Source organism: Amblyomma americanum, chromosome 3 (genome assembly GCF_052857255.1).
Source record: "Amblyomma americanum isolate KBUSLIRL-KWMA chromosome 3, ASM5285725v1, whole genome shotgun sequence".
NCBI classification, from domain to species: domain Eukaryota; kingdom Metazoa; phylum Arthropoda; class Arachnida; order Ixodida; family Ixodidae; genus Amblyomma; species Amblyomma americanum.
The window spans coordinates 211,685,215-211,699,948 of record NC_135499.1 but is presented as its reverse complement, the minus strand read 5'-3'; the positions used below and the strand labels follow the sequence as shown (position 1 = coordinate 211,699,948).

General features: G+C 45.0%; 1 protein-coding gene across 2 annotated transcripts in view; it reads left to right on the top strand.

Annotated features, from left to right (window-relative positions):
* InR (Insulin-like receptor) overlaps positions 1–13,841 on the top strand; it is a 214,213-nt gene extending 200,372 nt beyond the window's left edge. For both annotated transcript variants that reach the window (XM_077659858.1, XM_077659857.1), the window contains exons 25-27: positions 1,503–1,807; positions 2,897–3,031; positions 6,771–13,841. In XM_077659858.1, coding sequence (XP_077515984.1) covers positions 1,503–1,807; positions 2,897–3,031; positions 6,771–7,371 — 1,041 coding nt within the window. In that variant the 3' untranslated portion in view covers positions 7,372–13,841. The remainder of the gene's footprint in view (positions 1–1,502; positions 1,808–2,896; positions 3,032–6,770) is intronic.
* The last annotated feature ends 893 nt before the right edge of the window (positions 13,842–14,734 follow it).

Sequence of the window (14,734 nt, the reverse complement as noted above, 5' to 3'; positions counted from 1 at the left end):
TTTTTGGGACAAATATTTGATCATAAGCTTATTTAAGCGTGGTTATATTGAAATGTACATGTTAACATGTTTATATATGTCATACTTATTGGATGTAGTCTACAAAAAAAAACATTAAGGCTACCGCAGTAGTGCTGTTGTTTTTTTGGGACGAATATTTGATCATAAGCTTATTTAAGCGTGGAAAATGATACGGACCACATATTTCTGTTAATATGACAAAACCTATGCCTTAGACTTGGGACTATTAGAAAGAATTGTGTAGCCCAGCATATGATGGCGGTACTGCCTTCGGCATGTCGCCGACTGCATGGGTTGGGACAAAGTCTAGACGTGAAAGCGAGCCCGCCACTGTGGGCACTGCACTGCGCCCGTAATATGAAGGGCCTGGAATGGCGAGAATGTGAAGATGGCGAAACTATAAGAACAAACAAACGGCCAAAGCAAGCACTCCGTTGGCTCGGCGTTGGCCTTTGCAGTTAGGCCTGATTAGAGTCAAATTTGCCATCGTAACCAACGATATGCACTCTGTGGTGGCTTGCATATATTGAGAGGCATCTGGCGTGTCATCACATTGCCACTTAATAGAAAAGTCAGGGTTATGGTCCGTTTTGCCATGGTTACACTGACCTCGCTTTGAAATGCACCGCCATTTTTTTCCGCGCTGGACGTATCCTTGAAGCTGTACTCCTCCCATGTGCCTCGCTGCTACGTCTTCCCGTATTCAGGACGAAAGACTCAGGATAGATGAGTTCCGCAAACTGTGACTGCTGTTCAAGTTTGTGTGGCAGACAATGTCCAAGAATGGCATGAATTTGAACCCACGTAAGTGTAGGTTGCTGACTCGTAGAATCTATCAGCCCCGCCATTTAAGAGGCTTTCTTTTAGCTTAATTTCGTTTTGTTTGATCAAGTTTTCGATCTCCCTTGGAGTTTGAATTTACGAGATTCCTCTCTACACTTAATGTAATGGCTTGGGCACTGGCGGCGAGTGTGAACGAGGTCAAAAAATCGGAACAGTCTGTTGCGGTGCATCCAAAATTTTAGGAACTCTTATACATTGGCTCTATGGGTCATGTCACGGTGCTGCGAAAAAGTCCAAATAACCAAGCATGTCCTAAAAAATAAGAGGTCCGTGCTGTGCTTGGGGTTAAGTGTATTTGTATGCAGAAAGTTACTCGTGAACTGACCAGACGAGAACCGCGTATCCAGCACAGTGCAGAGTAGCAGTCCAGAGAAGTATTACTCAGCTGACCTCTCTCCCTTTCCTTTTTAATGAAACCTCTTCTTCTTTTGAACTAAATTTATTTGTTACTACTGATTTTTAAGTAATGGTAGTGCCGTGAGACCTTTATTTTAGAGATTCAGTAGAGCTGGCTAACTTGCAGTATTGAAAGTAAAAACACCCCGCCTGTCTGTCAGTTAGTTTATTATCGGGTTCAAATTCTCCTATTGGTCTACTTCTTCTCTCTTCATCCCTCCTCCTCGTTTTTGATTTGACAGCCAAACGACGAGACCACCCGCCCACGGGGCAACCCTCCCACGCTGAAGCAGATTCTCCAGATGGCAGCCGAGATAGCCGATGGCATGGCATACCTGACGGCCAACAAGTTTGTGCACAGAGACCTGGCTGCTCGGAACTGCATGGTGGCTGAGGACCTCACAGTCAAGATTGGTGACTTCGGCATGACGCGAGATATCTACGAGACTGACTACTACCGCAAGGGGGGCAAAGGTCTGCTGCCGGTTCGCTGGATGGCACCCGAGTCACTCAAAGATGGAATCTTCACCAGCAACTCGGATGTCTGGTCAGTGGTGGATGCTTGTGTCATTCCAGCTTCATTGGTCTAGACACCTCTTTTTGTGCATGAGGAATTCATTGGATCAAATTTTCAGTCGAAAATTGGAAGTGGTAGAGTTTGGGCTAGTTGGTTCGGCATGATAGGGACAAAGAAACACTCAAAGAATCAAAAGCACGGAAAGAAAGACAACCACTGTGCTCACTTCAAACTGTTGTGTCTGTCTGTGTGGTTGTCTTTTTGAGTGCTTTTTGTCCCTGCCATAGCGAAAAGTTCCTTTATAAAATTGGAGAAAGAAGGCCGTGCCGTTCTGGAAGGAACTAAATTTGAAAAACAAAAGGCAGTCATAACGCAGCAGCTTTAATACCATCAGTCACCCACTTCACCACCCTTCTACATTTCCAGGCATGCACAGTTGCTCAAGCATTATTGAATTAAGTTTGAATTTGCAGCTAAAGGAATTGTATGGAACAGCCACCCCTCACAGCGGTGGCTCACTGAGTATTAGGGTGCTCGTCTACTGAGCTGGAGTACCCGGTATTGAACCCGGGTGCAGCGGCCACATTTTGATGGAGGTGAAATGCAAAATGGTACCCGTGTGCTGCGCTGCACGTTAAAGATCCCTAGGTGGTGGAAATTATTCAGGAGCCCTCCACTACGTCACCCCTTTCTCTTTTTCTTTCACTCCCATGTTCCTCTCTTCCCTCATGGTGCGGTTGAGGTTTCAACAAAGAGTATTGTGCACACAGACAAGGACGAGAAGGTAACACAACAAGCGCAGACACGCGACTGGTTTATTTGACAGAAAAAACACGTTTTATACTCTCAAAAATGCCATATCTACAACCATGCGCAGTTAAAAAAATCTTCCTTCTTTTTTGTACGTGTTAAATGACCAGTCACTTGCAGTAAGAGTCACTTACAGTTACCGCGTCTTTCATTTCTTTAAAAATAATTTTTTTTTCATTTTCATTCACGATCTGCCTTTCCTCTCTGTGCTTGAATAGGCCACAGGCATGCAATTGAGAGAGCTGGCCGCAGATTGCAGAGACATGACCAGGACGTTATGACATTGTTGGGCTGCTATGATAACTGCAGGTCATATGGAGTTGTGCTGTGGGAGATGGCAACGCTGGCCTCCCAGCCTTACCAAGGCCTGTCCAATGAGCAGGTTCTAAAGTACGTCATTAGTGGAGGCATCATGGAGAAGCCAGAGAATTGCCCAGAAAAACTGTGAGTGGACATTTTTTGTCCATTTTGTTTTTGCAGTTGCTGTTTTTTGTCATTGGTGTGAATTGGAGTTCTTCATTATATAGCACTCCACTTGTTGCCGTGTCATTTTTTACAAAAACATGTTCAAGGAGAATGTGCTGAATGTTGCCAATGGGTTGAATTTTAACAGGATAGTGTTAAGGAGCCTGTGTCTCAGAAAAGCCAGCATCACCGTTGTTGGCTATGAGCAAAAAATCCAACAAAAATCTCCTGAGAAACAACCTAGTTGGGCCACCTAGGTCACATGGCCTTGTGGCATCATCACAACCTGTCCACAGGATTGTGAGCAAACTGCCTTCCGTAGCAGGTGGCTGTTAGATTAATGATTGGTCAGTAGAAGTTGCTTGGGAAGAGCAACCTGGGTTGCACCAGCCCCACTGGTGCCTGCCATCGCAGGGTAGTGGCACATTGCTTAACCGTTGCACCACTGTGCAAGGAGTGGTATGAAAACTCCCAGGGACCTATGAATATAAAGTAGAGAATGACCGATTCTGCATATTTGGGCATTAACCCATTGACTAGATATGTGCGAATATTGGATAGTTTCTAATGCTCAATCAAATCATAAAGTATTCGATATTCGTCTCGAGCAAATAACATTTCTGGAACTCTTACTGCACATGGTTTTGGTTCAGTGGTGCAGTGTACCGCATGGCACCGCAGCGCGCTTGCAACCAAAGCCGTGACTCCGCACCATGTGCCTGCGCTCTTACGTGTATGCCTGAGCTGGTATGCACATGTTCGCGGCAACAGACACGAGCAGGCGGAAGCGCAGCTCCCAGGTCTGCACTTGCCAAAAGTTTCTGCAGCCGCGCTACCCGTGATGTGCACACGTTGTAATCAACCCGGCGGTGTGCATCAATAGAGAATTAGCATAGCACGGTCTGCTACGATGCGGTGCGCACGCGCTGGCTGGTCTCGACGGGGCAAGTGTGCAAACAGCTGGCCGGTGCCCTCAGCACGATATGTGCATGCACAATGCCTTCCCCTGGAAGCAAGTCGCACTATGCTAAATCTCTAATCGGAGGGCGCGTGGCGCTGGGCGCACGGTGTATATGCGTAGCAAGTGTCATGGACTCACTGCTTAAAAGCAACAGCTGCGAAACAACGCAGTCGTAATTATGGGCAGCAGTTGGAGGCACCAGACATACCTAGGTATCGCACCTACAGATACGGCGGCACCGCATATAGGTCGGCTCTCCCAATTTCCGATCGACATTTTTGAAGAAAGTTGACGCAGCTTCAATGAGTGGGACAAAGCTTCAGTTCATTCTCTCGTTTTTGCCTATTGTGCCATTCACCCTCTTTTTGTGTGTATTCGAAATATTCTCTTTCAAATTATTTGAAGAAAATTACTATTCGCTTTGAATTCACTCCGAACCAAAAAACCACTATTTGCACATACCTACCGTTAATGCTATTGCATTATACCCTTAAGGCATAGTGTTTCCTTGAATTTTTTTGAAGGAGAGATGCTCCTCGAAGAAGCTTTTTTTGTAATATTGAGCCTATGATTATGAAACTTGGGTCACTGATAAGGTTTTTAATCCAGATTCCAAATATGGTCTTCGTTTTTATGTAGCTTGCATAGTTTTTGTGTAAAAGGGACCACAAAAGCTTAATATGAGGCCTTTTGTGCACACTTTTTTGATAATGAAATATATGTTTAGAGCAGCTTGCAATAGCTCGTTGTGTTGCTTTGATAATGTAGTATGTTGAAATCTACTCCAAATTTATTCATTTTATCCCATAATTGTAAAGAAAATTCAGGAACACCAAAGTGTATATTTGGGCACCATGTATCAACATTCTGAATTTTTTTTCGAAAAATGCTGAAGAGGTGTTTTATGATCAGATAAATAACAAAATTCTACAGACTTTGAAGAGGCTGTGTGTATCTGTATTCTTGAAAAACATGACGCAAGCACATGAAATTTCTTGACAAAATACAAAAATGAGTCTCAAACACAGCCATGTTTATAAGAATTCTTCTGCACCATACATTGGGGCCTCACGGTCTTCGTGAATGGAGTCTGTCAGACGAGCTCTCTCTGCCATGTTACGGCGATGTGCTCGGGCTTCGGCTGTTTGGTGGACTGACATCATCTTCGTTCTTCTCTGGTCACGGGAGCTTCCCAGCACAACAAGCTCTTCTGGTGGTAGCACACAAAGTTCCTCGAGAACTTGTTGAAAGCTACTGTGACCCATATTATGCCATTGCGTGCGCAGCCACGGCCGCCTTAATGTTCACGGCGAAGCTGTCGCGGGAGTTTCCACTCTGAAAGCTCCGGCTTGCACTGGCGCCATGCCCGAGTCCACCAGGCACAGCATGGCTTGAGGTGTATGTAGAAGAAACTAGCGATGCAGGGCACTCGCTATTTCCGCAGTGGAGTTCAAGAAACGCCCAAAGGCTCTTAAGTTTTTCGGCCGGTTCGCGTACCGCAAGGTTACAAGTACGGCACATTGGACAAGCAGCCCCGCTCACCAGTAACGTAAGTGCGCTGATGTCGCATGTTGCGGCACTTTGGCATAATGACTGCTCACAGCTGTGTCACTCTCGAACAATCCAATCTTCACCTCCGAGCCGCTCACAAAGTTTACCACGGCGTCAATTTCGCCCAAGTGGCCGTTGCCCTGGTTAGGGCTAGCTGGCGCCAGGCGGCTGCCTTGCGCTGTCGTTTTCTGTCGAGGCTTGCGACGGCGTCCTCGGTACGCGTTCTTTGTGTGAGATTTCCGCACTCGGAAATCGCGCTTCTTCGTGTCATCTTTCATTTCGAACTGATTCAAAAAACAAACACCGGAGAGATCGCTGTAGACTTCGTGCAATGCGAAAGCATGCGGTAGCAGAAGGTGGGCTTCGCCACAGTTGCGTATCGCTCTCGGCCAATGGCAGCTACGCTAAAGCACCACGTGACTTAAAAGTCCAGTAGAAACGCTTGAAATAGGTGGTGGAAACGTGTTTTTTATTATTTACAGCCAAAATACGTAATTGCAGGAAGTGCTGTCTACGAGAAGAAGGCTTACTCTACCTCTCCAAGCAAACGGCAATGGCGGGTGCTGCCGTGTTCTTGAGAGGCAAACGCTCGAAAGTTGACGATGTGCACAGTTGTAGTTGCAGTAGATTCAGTTGCAGTTTCTCGAGCCACCGTGGCTCAATAAAATTAATCCTTTACTGACTTCGCGTTCGAATATCACCTTGACTTTTTGGGAAGTTGTAGCTGAATGGCCAAAGATAATTTTAGAGTCAAAAACCCAAGATGGAAAAATTTCGCGAAAAACTCGCTTTTTCGACACGCATCTCCCCTTAAGTGCAGTAGAAACAGTTGTGTATTTTGTAAGGGCATGTGGGTACTGTGAAGCTGTGAAACAGGTTGAAAATATCTGCGGTTTTAGGCAGCTGTATGCTAATAGGGCTTAGCACATGTTAGCTGTGAAAAAAAGTGATATGCGTATATGAAACAGTACCAAGTGATAATGCAGGTTTCTTTGCCAAGGAGGTTTTGCTGTTGTTAATACACTGCATGCAGGCAGTAAATATGCACATTGTGCTGTTTGTGTGTTGCGTGCATATCACTGTTGCTTCTCGTGGTTGACAATTAATATGACTACTATGGCACCTTTGCACTTCCTTTGGTTTCATTACTATTATCATTATAATAGGAGACTTGCATTACAAGCGCATAATGTCACTGCGTTCCAGGTACCAGATCATGAAGCTTTGCTGGGAGCGCGCTCCACGATCACGGCCAAACTTCTTGCAAGTCATCGAGATGCTTCTGAATGATGTGGGACCGCACTTCAATGAGGTCTCCTTCTACCACACCTGCTACCTCAAGAACCAAGAGCAGCGCTCCTCTGTGCCCACAGACAAGGACGGTGCCACCGCTGGTGACTTCGATGAGGAAGAAGAGGAAGAGAACCTGACAGCCGAGACGCCTCTCTGCAATGCCCCCGCCTCCACCTCGGAGCGACCTCCTCGTGGCTTCACCCCAGACATGTCGTCACTTAACGACATGGATGAAGACCACTTGCAGCGATGCTTCTCCGATGAGATTGAGGACGATGATGATCCCGACATGGATGCTGTGAGCTTGGGTGCCGGTGAACCATCCGTGTCGGTAGCTGTGCCATCCACACGTGGTGGACAGAGTTCCCCCCTCCGCGACGAGCAGAGGCCGGGCGACGAGCTCCCTCCTTCTGATGGGAGCAAAGGGAGTAAGGTGAGCAACCTGTCCAATGGGAGCATTGTGAATGGACGCATGTGCTTTCCGCAGCTTGGCAGCCGGACTACTGCGTGCTAGCACTGGGCCAACTGAGGGCCGTTGAGGGTCCTGGGGGTCTGCGACACGGTGGGCGTGCCAGGCAACCCATACCACGTGAGAGGGCATGTCATGCGTACATCGCGTCGCCACTGCGGTAGCTCCTCGACAATGCTGTTTCCCCATGGCCATCATGGGGGATGGTGTTCTTTGCTCGACACGGCACCCATCAGCCAGTTCACACGAGAAGCAACCACACCAGTAGAGGAGGTCCAGCTGGGTGCACTGCATTGGTGCCAGCCTTGCTGCAACGGAGTCGCCGCTGCCACCAGGTCTTTCCTGTAGCATGCTTACTTAAAACTGGAGAGACACTCTGTGGGAATACAGCGCACATGCTCTACGTGAGAGAGGGTGTGAAAGCAAAGCCTCGGGCTCTGTGGCACCACTCGTGTGTGTCTGTGAGAGTCAACGCCACTCCTGATGCTGCTGGTATAGGTGTGCGCACGTCATGTTCTGAAGGCAGGTGAGCTGCGGTTGAAAGCCGTGTCAGTGCAGCTGTATGGAGGGTAAGCACACATCCTCTGGACTTTCTGTAGTATCCAGCAGCACCACTGTAAGGGCTTTATGGGCCTGTGGCAGGCCCACGGCACACATTCTAGCTGAAGATTACTGCACTGGAGGGTCAGCTCACTTGCACCTGGATCAGCAGAGAGGTGCATTCATTTTCACATGTGGTTCAGACAGAACTTGCTGCCATTGTCATGGCCGTGATCCACTGTGTGTTCTGGATGTGTTAAGCATGCCTTTGGCGAACACAGCACAAATGCCTGCCATGTATCATGGGATACATGTCCACTTGCAGTCCACCATACAGCCTGAATTGGTGCTGTTGCGGCAGTTAACATTAGCAAGTCCCTGCCTAGCCATTCTGGTCGTTGTTTGTGACAGCACACATCACTGGGATAGAGAGTTCAGCGACAGCATCAGAGCCTTATATCACTGCTTTAAATGAGGCACTGTTGTTATGCACTTGGATATTTCCAGCTTTGACAAGGGCTCACGCTAGCATTTCAGCACTATGTATGCTGTAAGATGCAAATGTAATCTTAGAAAATTCTCATCATGCGAACTTTTATAGTAGCAAGCAAGACAGCAGTTGCACTGAACATTACGTTGCTAGGATACAAGCTTGTGTTGAATGCATGTCATGCGATGAGCAACAATGCCTGTTTGTCATAAGCAGAAAATGTTTTGTGATCAAATGTTTTCGACTGAGGCTTTTAAGAGCACGCTACCATAAGAGCATACATTCATGTGGATGGCCTCAAGTTGACCTGGGCATAATTTATTGTGGAGCAGAGGAGTTCACTGACTCATTACTTGAAGAGAGTAAAGGAGTCATATCTGGTTTTCAGATTCAGCAAATTTGTCTTAGCCTTCAGATTAACCTCATTACATTTGTCACAATCCTTTCGAAAGCCAGTTTTACTATTTTGTATCATCATTGAACAAATGTATTTAGGATCATTTCACTTAGCATATCTGCACCATGCTTGGTTTGGGAATTGCCCTATTTTATTTGTAAACAGTAGGGGTATTTCTATTTTACTACAATTGTGTAATGTTAGTGCATTTTGTGGGGGCAATGGCACAAGGTATACAAGCGGGTAATCTGCCTGTGTTTGGCAGAAAAGTCATTTTTTTTACTGACATCATTGTTTTAATTTCCTTTTTCCCATCATGCCACTGACTTTCTGTTCAAGTATTTTATACCATGATCATCACATCTAGTCAGGGTTCTCTTTCTATTGTTCAGTTTTCTTGCAGTTATGTAAGATACGCATCACTCAACACAAGCCTCTGGCCCACTGTGGTAGCTTGCAGGCCTTAAAACATTTGTGAAGAGAATATTGCTTCCAGTTTCCAGTTGATGAAAAAAAAAAGGATAGGAGGTGGATGCAGCAGAGTGGGTGCTTAGAAATTATCTCTGACTTGCACAGATTTGGGATTGAGCCACTACTTTTTGTGCTCTGTAGCTGACAATGCAACTTACACTTTCAGCTGCCGCCTTGTTTAGCCGGCACGTGTGTGTTTGTACTCTGCTTTCCTTTTGCTCTTCGCCCATTTGCCCTCCACTTTTTGGTTTGCTCAAGGGCTGAATTTAACGTGAGTGACAGTTTTGGAAGCAACGTGCTTTATGTTGCAGTTATCAGTGCAACTGCTGTCTGTGTTTGCGGCCAAGTGCGTGAGCTTCTTTTCCCTCCTCTGGCATGTTACATTGTGCATACCCACATTGACAAGACAAAAAACCACTGTCGTTGGGGCTTAATCGGGGCCTTATGGTGAGGCAAAATGGTCGCTCTCATTTTCCGGGCACTTCCAAAACCAGTCTGTCCAAGCAGATGCTGGAGATGTTGCGTGTTGTTGCAAACTTGCGTTCCAGATGTGTGGAGTCATTGGCAGTGGCAGAATGACATTGCTTTCCATACGGGTGTTTTATTACTTCACTTTGTTCATTTTGTTTGTTTGCTTGTTCATGTTGCTTTACTATGGTTTTGTTATTGCGGTTGCCCTTATCATTCTCTTTCTTTACACTTTTGTATGTTCTGCCTCTTGGTAGCATCTTTGTGTCCGTAACTGCCGTTGTCGTACCGTTTGTGCATGTTTTTTATTTTTATTTTAATAGTGTCAGGTGTTGTTCTGAAAGGCTGGCAAAGCAGAAGGTGCATGCACCACTTTATGTGTTGTTCTTTCAATAGAGCTGTGCCATTATTCTTTGTGGGCCTTTTATTCGAGTATTGTTTGACAATATCCCTCTTGCTCTCTTTGCTTTTCCCCTCTGTTTGTGCGTGCAATGGTGCCAAAGATGGTGGCGAGAAAAAGGAGCTCAATAGGAGGAAACAGCGTTTAAGTTTTTCATTGAGTAGTCTCATGCTGCAGCAGTGACACTTTACACACACCTCTGTACCCATCTCTTTTTTCCCCTTTGGTTTTTTTCTGCATGCGCTTGTGGAGTTTTCAGTTTATGTAGCTTCCTACCTTCCATGGTAGTTTTTGGACTGCTGGTTCAGCTTCTGTTAATGTTATACCAGCAAACTCACCTCTCTCTGGCTGGCCTTATATGCTGGCATTTTCTGGCACTGCTCTCTCACATTCTTTATCAGCAGTCCTGTAGCAGCAAAAGTTTATGACCGAATTTGAGGCATTGCACAGTTTTTGGGGGCGCTTATTCACATTCTCCATTATCCACCTGTCTACACATGGCACTGTTGACAGCATTTTGTTGCACGAAGGATTTACTTAGGTTACTCGTGTTTAAAACATTGCACTTCAGCATTGTGGACCTAATTACGTAAAAAAAGAAAAAGATTTCACAGCATTTCACATTACTTTCACGTTTTTATCCATTGCTTAGATATCATCCTATGCCCTCTGTTTGATGAGTTTAAACACGGTTGTTTTGTGAACACTGTTTCAAATTTGTCGTTGTGCCTTGTGCATGCCTACAGCCTCTGCATTCAGTTAGCCAAAATGCTGAACTGGTATAACGACAGAAGTATGTAAACAGAATTTTCAAGCGTAGGATACCATTGAACACACATGACAAGCGGCATTTCATTTCAACCGCAAACAGGGATGACCTCTACTGTACACTTGTCACTTTTCAGGCCGCTGGCTATGTTTCTGCAGGCAGGTTACCGTTAGCTGTTAGAAAAGCAGTCCCATTTGGTCATTTTGCATGTGCACAGATGTGATATCTTCGGTGCAGTGTTGGATTCCCTATTTTTTCTGCAAATTGATGCATCTCTCTGTCCATGGGGATCTATAGTTTGCCACATCCTAGGCTAGGTTCAGCCACTTCATGCTTCACATAAATACTTTCTTTCTATCCCATTGTTGCATTATGTGTTTTATAACCTGCATCTTTTGCTTTAATTCATGTTCAAGCAATCTATGTTCCTTTTAATGGCGCTGCTTTGCGTCTGAATCCACCAAGTCAAGGTACATTCCAAATGCAGTGAACATACATTGTTTTCGTCAGCCTAGTACATGGAATTTTTTGAAGAGGCAAAATTTTGACTTTTGTGCTAAGTTCAGTCCTTGCAGTCTTTTTGCCGCAAACACGAATGACTAGGCTGTCGGACGGGGCAGTTCAGCATTGCATTGAGCATAAATGAATGTGCAGTCTTCATTTATGGGGTCCTTAACTTCAGCATTATTGCTGTTGGTGCTGCATATTTGTGCAGTGCCTCCTATTTCTACAAGATATTGTGTTGGCTAGATTTGCTAGTGTCCTGAAAAAAAAATCTGCAAGGCGTCCTTAGCTTGGTGTGTGCAAACCTCTGGAAATTAAGCTTACTTGTAATGCATGCCTCACATTTTGTTTTATTACTGAAGGCACAGTGTGCCTTAAGGTTTAGTTTAGACCATTATGCAAGACTCATGGGAAATTGTAGAACACCTGTACCCCCTGCGGCACAGTATGCCATGTTTGTTTGTTTTTATCACTGTTAGTGCTGACGCAACTCATTTCTGGTTTGTGATTGGTGTATCTGGTGGGTAGACACATTTTATTTATTTTTTATTATTTTCAAGCTCAGAACATTACACAATTGGGCAGCAGTCTGAAACTGTGTATTCATTTGTCACCTTTATCGTTACATAGGTGCCAATTACTTGTGAGACAAAACCATCGTGTGAAAGAAAACAAAGCTTCCTTCATTTCAAGGTCAGAGAAAAAAGGTGGTGAAAGGGGAAACATGTAAAATCAAAAATGTGTCTTGGCCAATCCTCAGGATATCTGTGGAGGTATAGAAACAAACTATGCTGACAGCATTGAATTTTGTTTCTTTTATTTTTGTATCACTCTGGTGCATGTTATGCTCTGTACTGCCTAGGCTGGCCCTCATGAAATGAGCAGAGGTTCTCACTGTCAGCCTGTATCGTGTGCTTGTTCATTAGTCTTTTGTGTTTCATACCTGTACACAAGATGCATATTGTGTCTACATCTTAAAACACTTTTTGGCCTTCATCCTGACATTGCAGTGCAACATAATTCCACTAGCAGCAAAGCCGTGTGCAATGTTACCCACTGAACAAATACATCACTTAGCATGCCTCTAAAACATTTGGAACTACTACACACTGGGGCCTCAAATCATAGCCATGTGATTAGCTCTCACCTGCCTGCTCACATCATTTTTCTCCCCCTTCATTTTATTTTCGTTGTTATTTTCATTTTGCATGTGTGAACGTGTTTGTATTTGCAGCGTCAGTTTCAGAGACACACTTGCACATTGTGAAACAGGGCAGCTCCACCCTGACACAGCTGTCCTTGTTTGTGGAAAATTGCGCTTTATTGTGTGGATGCATGCAGGGTGACAGAGGGAGAAAGCATCATGTGGTCAGGGTACCACTGTCATTAGACATTTTGCCTCTACGTGCCAGGTTCTGTAAAGGTTCCTTTTCTCTTTTCTTTCTTTTTCATTAACACGAAAACACCTGTAGCACAAACAGTGTCTAGCTATTCAGATCTGCCGCTTGCTCACCTGCTACAAACACATCCCACGGATGGGAAGTCAGTGCTTTTGCATTGTGCTTTGAATAGAAAGAAAGAGATTGTCGGGAGAGTTCTTACAGAATCCCACCCTTGGACAGGCATTGTGGAGTCGTCGTTGCAGCTGCCTGAACATGTCTGGGGAAGTGTACGGTGTACTGCTTTGCCACCTCTGTGGTGGAGCACTGTCATGTGAAACGGTATTGTGTGCTCTGTGCTGTTTGCGTGTGTTAATGTGCATGCATGTCGAACGTACTTAAAATGGCATGTGTATTTGTGTCAAGGAGTGGGAGCTGAGGTGCTCTTGCAAGATGCTGTGCATACGCATGTTCAAGAAAAGTTCGAGGTCTGAAATGTCAAGGATGGCGCTTGTTGAGACAAATATAGTTTGCTGGATACTGTCCCTTTGCGACAACACTGTACATGCACTCACCACTTCATTTGCAGTATCTGGTTGGCAGATTTCAGGCAGCCTCTGGCGCCGGTGTGTCACAGTCTTTTTTTTTTTCTCATGAAGACGCCTCAACATTTCAGTATGTACATTCTAACCGTTATTCATTCTTATTTTAACAGCAAAAGCATATTTGTGTGGCGTGTGTTGTAACGAGAAGGAAGTTCCCATGTATTATTGGTTTTTGCACACTTTTTCTTTTTGTGATGTGTATAGTTTGTATTTATTTCAGCAGAAGCAGCTGTGGAAGTCTACATGACAGAGTTTCTCATTTTCCTTTTTCGTGCTGCCTTCTTTCTGTCTCCATTTATGCGAGGTGACACTCCTCACATGTGTGTATATATGTAAGATAGGACACTGCATCATCTTGTGTTGGTATGTGACATTATACCATTGTGTGTAAATATACACATATATATTGTATATGGGGGTCTGTGAACCCACATTGGACTTCAGTGCCAATATTATGCGTCATAATAAACCATTATTTATTTCTATATGCTGCATTGTGCACTGTCATTCCTGATGCTCGTTCTTTGCCTCCTTGCAAGGAGGCGAGCACCATTGTGTTGCATGTATTTGCGCTGAACACATGTCAGTAACTTAAAGTGGTGATTACTTTAACAGTTTAGTTTGCCAAGCCATGAGAGAAAACAATTATCTTGTAGCTCGTATGTTTTCACTTTTTATAGAGAAGTAAAAACTCCAAATAACAATGTATTGGGGCCCTTTATTTAGCAATGTGGTGGATCTGGAAGAGAGGGATGTTGTGTGGCTGGGCGGTTGCTGACCCCTTCTCCTTTGTGTTGGGATGGGTTTGGTATGTTAGCCTGCTTGGAGCATCAAGCTTAGTGGTGCCTTCAGCATAATAGCCAACAAGGCATGTCTTTAAATGTGTGCCTCAATGCATCCTCTTCAAAGGTGAGGGCCTGAATCTGGCCCTGACTACATTAACTTCACATCCAGATAGAACGCTAGCCTACGACTTCTCTTTTATCTCGCTGGGGTGTGCAAAATCTCGGGATACCTTTTGGATGGCATCGCAAAAACATCCTATAGTTAAATCTGAGGGTATCCTCATGAAATTGAAATAGGAACATGGCATTACCTGAAAGGTGCCTTGCATGTTCAGGATCTCGCTTATATGTCAAAGGGGTACAATAATCAAACGCAGCACGAATGAAGCTGCAAATGCCCCTTGGAAGAGACCCTCCAGCCAATGGTGTCCACGGATTTTCATCACCTCACAGTTGATCCGTAGGTAATTTCCTGTCACCATAGCGTCCCTTGGGATTAACCACATTATGACAATTGGCCCACAACATTGGCTAGTGGGCCTCCTTTGACGGGCTTTTGGCACTTCAGTTTTGAGTTTTATCTGACTATAGCATTCTGAG